Raw genomic sequence first — 6440 nt, forward strand, 5'->3', positions numbered from 1 at the left:
GGACTTATCCATGAGAGTAACTGGAAGTTTGAGACTGAAATAATCTAGAGTTAGAAAGTAGAAAAGGTTCAATCCTGGGTGTGATTCTCAACAGGAACAACAGAATTCAACTTTTCTGGTAACGTGTGAAGTTTCTGGTGTCTCAGCAGGTTGGATGACTGAGTAAATCTCTTCTCACACACAGAGCAGGTGAGCAGCTTCTTCCTGGTGTGAACTCTCCGGTGTTTCAGCAGATCGAATGACTGAATAAATCTCTTCCCACAAACAGAGCAGGTGAACGGCCTCTTCCCAGTGTGGATGTGGTTGTGTCTCCGGAGGCTGGACAACTCAGGGAAAGCCTTCCCACACACGGAGCAGATAAACGGCTTCTCCCCGGTGTGAACAAGCTGGTGTCTCTGCAGGTGGTGTAAACTAGTAAATCCCTTCCCACATACGTGACAAAGATACCGCCTCTCCCCGGTGTGAACTCACTCATGTATCAAAACCTGGGACAAACAAGAGAAACTCTTCCCACACACAAAGCAGGTGAACGGCCTCTCCCCGGTGTGAACTCGCTTGTGTGCGCGCAGGGCAGCTGACTGAGTAAATCTCTTCGCACACACAGAGCAAGAGAATGGCCTCTCCCCAGTGTGAACCGTTTTGTGCATCAAAAGGTGGACTAAACGAGTGAATCCCTTCCCACACTCGGAGCAGGCATATGGCCTCTCTCCAGTGTGAATCCTTTTGTGTATCACGAGGTCAGATGAGCGACTGTAGGCTTTCCCACACATGGAACAGGTGAATGGTCTCTCCCCAGTGTGAACTTGCTTGTGTCTCCGAAGGTGGAATGAATGAGCAAATCTCTTCCCACATCTAGAGCAGGGGAACGGCCTCTCCCCAGTGTGAGTGCGCTGGTGTCTCAGCAGATTAAAGTTTCTTTTAAAGGTCTTCTCACACACTGAGCATTTAAAAGGTCCCTTCCTCTCACCAACGGAGGAAATGAGCTGGTGCTCAGTGTAGTGGGAGGACTGAGTGAATCTCTTTCCATGCTGAGAGCTGCTGAATGGCCTGTCCTTGTTGTGAACTTGCTGGTGCTCAATGAGATGCACAGAATCAGTGAACAACTCCCCACAGTGGGAGCAGCTGAATGGTCTGGCATCAGTGTGAACTCGCTGGTATTGGACCAGTTCCTCGGAGGTATCAGAGCCATCCTCAGAATCAGAGCTTTGAAGAGGCTCCTCATCAATATGATCGAGTTGGTGAGCCAGCAGGTTGGATGAACACATGAATTTCTTCCCACACACGGAGCAGGGGAACGGACTCTCGCTATTGCGAGCTCGCTGTCGTGTCAACATGTTTACAGCTGTATCAATCCCCTCCCACACAAGGTGAACGGACTCTCACTATTGCAAGCTCGCTGTCGTGTCTGCATGTTTACAGCTGTATCAATCCCCTCTCACACACGGAGCAGGTCAACTCTCACTATTGCGACCTCGCTGTCGTGTCAGCATGTTTACAGCTGTATCAATCACCTCCCACACAAGGAGCAGGTTAATGGACTCTCACTATTGCGAGCTTGCTGTCGTGTCTGCATGTTTACAGCTGTATCAGTCCCTTCCCACACACGGAGCAGGCGAACGGACTCTCACCAATTTCCAGCTGAGTCATCAATTAAATTCCTTCAGATCCCGATGATTCGATTGACTCCGTCAGACCTGAGAACTGGTTTGATTCTCCGGACTGCAAATCCTCCTCTTCTATTACCCTGTAAAATAATTTACAATTAATTACAAAGAATATATGATACATAATTGGCCATTCGACCCATCTGGTCCGTACTAGAGTTTCTGCTTCACACAAGACTCTCCTCATTCTGCTGACCTCATCTCAGCTCGAGAGCTTCGCATTCTGATCCCATTTCTCTCAGCTCCTCATTTAGTTTCCTGGTGTACGCAACTCAGTTATTTATGTCAACCACTTCCAGTCTTAGTGAACTCCACATTTTAGCAACTGTCTGAAGAAAGGATTATTTCCTATTTTTCTTTAGGATTTATTAGTCTCGATTGTGTTTCAGAGATGTTATGGTGCAGCGGTAGATTACCCTGACTCTGAACCAGCTCTGGATTCCAGTCCCACTCTAGGAGTTGATGACCAAGGAAAGTGCATTTAAAACTTGGCCAAACGGATTGAGTATCAAGAAAAGTAAAGTCCTGTGGATGCTGGAATCTGAAACAGAGATAGAGAATGCTGGAAAACGCAGCAGGTCTGGCAGCGTCTGTGGAGAGTGAAAATAGAGTTAACATTTTGAGTCTGTATGACTCTTCTTCACAGCATCAGCCTGTAAATCCTTCCAACAGACACCAACAGCAGACGCCAGGAGTGGGAGAGATTCCTGGTCAGCCACATGATAGAATGAAATTGGAGCCTCCCCATCTCAATCTTCAGCTCCAAGCTGCAACCCAGTAAAAGACCTATCTCAGAAGAGACAAACATTTCTCTTGGTTTGAGTTTGCTGTGTTTAAATCCTCCCCTTCTAACCCCCTGCAAAAGGAGTATGCAGAATCCATCACTGTTCGTCTGGGTTAGAAATTCACAATATTCTCTCCTGCTGACAGGGAGCACCACACGTGCACCCTGCTGCACATTGCCCCCTATAAAGATGGCGGCTCTGCATGCACATTATTATCGTTGCCTCCCATAAAGATGGCGGCCGTTCACTTGGGCCTGGTGAATCGCTATTTGTTCTCAGACATGATGGGCCAAGGGGCCTCTTTCTGTGCTGTAAAACTCTATGATGTTGCCTGGGCTGTTGCGGTCCCAGCACTGATCCTTATGGCACATCACTCAATATATCTTGCCAACCTCAAAAAGACGCATTGTGCCTAATCTCTGCTTTCTGTCATAGTGTCATAGAGTTTTAAAGCATAGGAAGAGGCTCTTCAGCCCATTGTGTCTGTGCTGGCCATCAAACACCTATCTATCTATTCCCATTTTCCTGTGCTTTCTATTAATTAACTAATCCTTTATCCATGCTACTACTTTCCCCTTAATGCCATGCATCTTTATCTTATACAGCATCCTTTTGTGTGGCACCTTGTCAAAGACTTTCTGGAAATCCAGATATACCACATCCAGGGCAGCACGGTAGCATTGTGGATAGCATAATTGCTTCACAGCTCCAGGGTCCCAGGTTCGATTCCGGCTTGGGTCACTGTCTGTGCGGAGTCTGCACATCCTCCCCGTGTGTGCGTGGGTTTCCTCCGGGTGCTCCGGTTTCCTCCCACAGTCCAAAGATGTGCAGGTTAGGTGGATTGGCCATGATAAATGGCCCTTAGTGTTGGGTGGGGTTGCTGGGTTGTGGGGATAGGGTGGAGGTGTTGGCCTTCGGTAGGGTGCTCTTTCCAACAGCCGGTGCAGACTCGATGGGCCGAATGGCCTCCTTCTGCACTGTAAATTCTATGATTCTATGATTGGCTCCCTGTTATCTACTGCACTGGTAATGTCCTCAAAAAATTCCACTAAATTAGTTAGGCACGACCTGCCCTTTATGAACCCATGCTGCGTATGCCCAATGGGACAATTTTCAACCAGATGCCTCCCTTTTTCGTTCTTGATGATAGATTCCAGCATCTTCCCTACTACTGAAGTTAAGCTCACTGGCCTATAATTACCCACTTTCTGCCTACCTCCTTTTTTAAACAGTGGTGTCACGTTTGCTAATTTCCACTCCGCCGGGACCACCCCAGAGTCTAGTGAATTTTGGTAAATTATTAGTGCATTTGCAATTTCCTTATCCATCTCTTTTCGCACTCTGGGATGCATTCCATCAGAGCCAGGAGACTTGTCTACCTTTAGCCCCATTAGCTTGCCCATCACTACTTCCTTAGTGATAACAATCCTCTCAAGGTCCTCACCTGTCATGGCCTCATTTCTATCAGTCACTGGCATGTTATTTGTGTCTTCCACTGTGAATACCGACCCAAAAAACCTGTTCAGTTCCTCAGCCATTTCCTCATCTCCCATTATGAAATCTCCCTCCTCATCCTCTAAAGGACCAATATTTACCTTAGCCACTCTTTTTTTGTTTTATATATTTGTAGAAACTTTTACTGTCTGTTTTTATATTCTGAGCAAGTTTACTCTCATAATCTATCTTACTCTTCTTTATAGCTTTTTTAAGTAGCTTTCTGTTGCCTCCTAAAGATTCCCCAGTCCTCTAGTCTCCCACTAATCTTTGCCACTTTGTATGGTTTTTCCTTCAATGTGATACTCTCCCTTATTTCCTCAGATATCCACGGTCGATTTTCCCATGGAGGCTACACCGGTTCTTTGAAAGAGTGCCCTACCCAAACCCACACCTCCACCCGATCTCCATAATCCAATAACCCCACCCAACATTAAGGGCAATTTTGGACACTAAGGGCAATTTAGCATGGCCAATCCACCTAACCTGCACATCTTTGGACTGTGGGAGGAAACCGGAGCACCCAGAGGAAACCCACGCACACACGAAAACGTGCAGACTCCGCACAGTGACTCGAACCTGGGACCCTGGAGCTGTGAAGCAATTGTGCGAACCACTATGCTACCATGCTGCCCATCTCACCATCTGCACCATTTCTTTCCTCCACTCTGTTTCTCCCTCCGTCTCCTCTGCCTGGGTTCAGTTCTCCAGCTCCTGTCTGCAGACTGACAATAAAACCAATGGATCTTATTGGGGTTTGGGGCCTCCAACAGGTGTTTGTGAATCCTCCCCGCCCACCTGCCAGGGTTTCTTTCCTTGCCAGAGATCAGACTCCTCATTGATTTGAGTGCGAAGTGGAAGCGCTTATTTCTTGTCCCCCTCCGCCATCCTCTGATGTGAACCATCCTCCAGTGTCTGAAGCAGGATGGTGCCCGTTAACCTGGGCCTGTTCCCGGGAGGGAGGGAGAAGCTCCGCAGCTGCAAACCAGGGAGCTGACAATGATTGGGAAGGGTTTGCTCCAGCTCACAATGCACGGGGACTGATTGACGGCGGTTTCGGACCAATAGGAAGAGGGGACGGGGCTGGAGAATCGAACAAGAGCAGCTGGCCCTCCAGCCAATCAGAGTGAATGGGAGGCGGAGCAAAGCCGGGGCTCTCGCTCCCTGCGCATGCACCCGGCCACTCGGGCCTGTCTCGGGGAAAAGCCCGAGCAGCTTTCGCCGGTTCAACTGCTGTATGTAGCTTCGTATTCGGGGCTTGGGCTGCACGGAGTGTTTATGAAGCCTCGCGACCCATCCGGCGGCTCCATCCCTCCCTCATGACTCACCAGACCGAATTTGACCGGCTGAGTATTTCCGCCCGACCACCTGAATCCGGAGTTGTCATTTGTACTGCGCATGCTCCAAATCACGTGGTAGACCGGGCTCAGCTCCGCCCCTCATTCACTCCGATTGGTTGGAGGACCCGGTGCAACCACTTGGTCTCCAGACCCACCCCTCTCTTCCTATTGGTTTACAGCTGCCGTCAATCACTCTCTGAGCCTTGTGAACTGGAGCATGCGCAGTGCCGATGCTGGACTCGGCCGGGAGGTTTCACTGAAATCCGGTGCAGACTCCAAATTCCAATAAGAAGTTTCCGGGCCCGGGTTTGCATCGAGCGGGGGGACAGCTGCGGCCTGCTCCCGGTGACAGGCCTGAGTTAACGGCTGCCGTCTGTCATGATATTCAAACACACACATCATGATGGACACACCAACAGACAAATCAGAGCACACAACACCACAACCAATCACACACAAGGACAGCAACCACATAAAAGCACGAGCACGACACCTAGTGGACAGTAGGTCTGGGGACAAAGACACGGACAAGACCTGTTACAAGATCACAAACAGGGAATCCCCACGTGCAGAGTATCAAGACAAAACTGTACATAGAAAGTTTAAATAAAATAGCGTTGTACCATATACAACCGTGTTGGCTCATCTGTGTGTCAGAACGCCCAACACCACATGGTACAGGAGTGGATCGATACCTGCCAACTAACCTGCCATTCTGGACATGAACCGCACCGACAAACCGCAGCCGTTGCAAGTCGCGGGGAACCTAGGTACCAATTGGAAGCTCTTCAGGCAGCGATTTGACCTGTACATCCGAGCCAACGAAAAACAGAGTGCCTCGGATGAAACGAAGATTGCAATGCTCCTCTTCTACGCAGGTCAGCACGCCCTCGACGTCTTCAACTCACTGGTGTTCGAAGAAGGCGATAACCAATCCAAGTATGACACGGTCATCCTCAAACTGGACCAGCACTTTAAGGTTGAAGTGAATGAAAGTTTTGAAAGATACCTCTTTCAGCAACGCCTGCAAGGTAAGGAGGAGCTTTTTCAACCGTTTTTGACGCACCTCCGAATTCTAGCGCAGTCCTGCGGTTACGGCAGCACCACAGAGTCCATGATCAGGGACCAGATTGTTTTTGGCATTGCCTCTAGTGGCC

The 6440-nt window shown here is 49.1% G+C and overlaps 1 protein-coding gene across 1 annotated transcript in view; it reads right to left on the reverse strand.

The window, feature by feature from the left end:
- Positions 1 to 5357, reverse strand: part of LOC140417781 (uncharacterized) — a 48014-nt gene extending 42657 nt beyond the window's left edge. Inside the window, 2 exon segments of the mRNA XM_072501243.1 lie at positions 72 to 1744; positions 5272 to 5357. Coding sequence (XP_072357344.1) covers positions 72 to 1334 — 1263 coding nt within the window. The 5' untranslated portion in view covers positions 1335 to 1744; positions 5272 to 5357.
- Between the last annotated feature and the right edge of the window lie 1083 nt (positions 5358 to 6440).

This window comes from Scyliorhinus torazame, chromosome 5 (genome assembly GCF_047496885.1).
Source record: "Scyliorhinus torazame isolate Kashiwa2021f chromosome 5, sScyTor2.1, whole genome shotgun sequence".
Taxonomy (NCBI): Eukaryota; Metazoa; Chordata; class Chondrichthyes; order Carcharhiniformes; family Scyliorhinidae; genus Scyliorhinus; species Scyliorhinus torazame.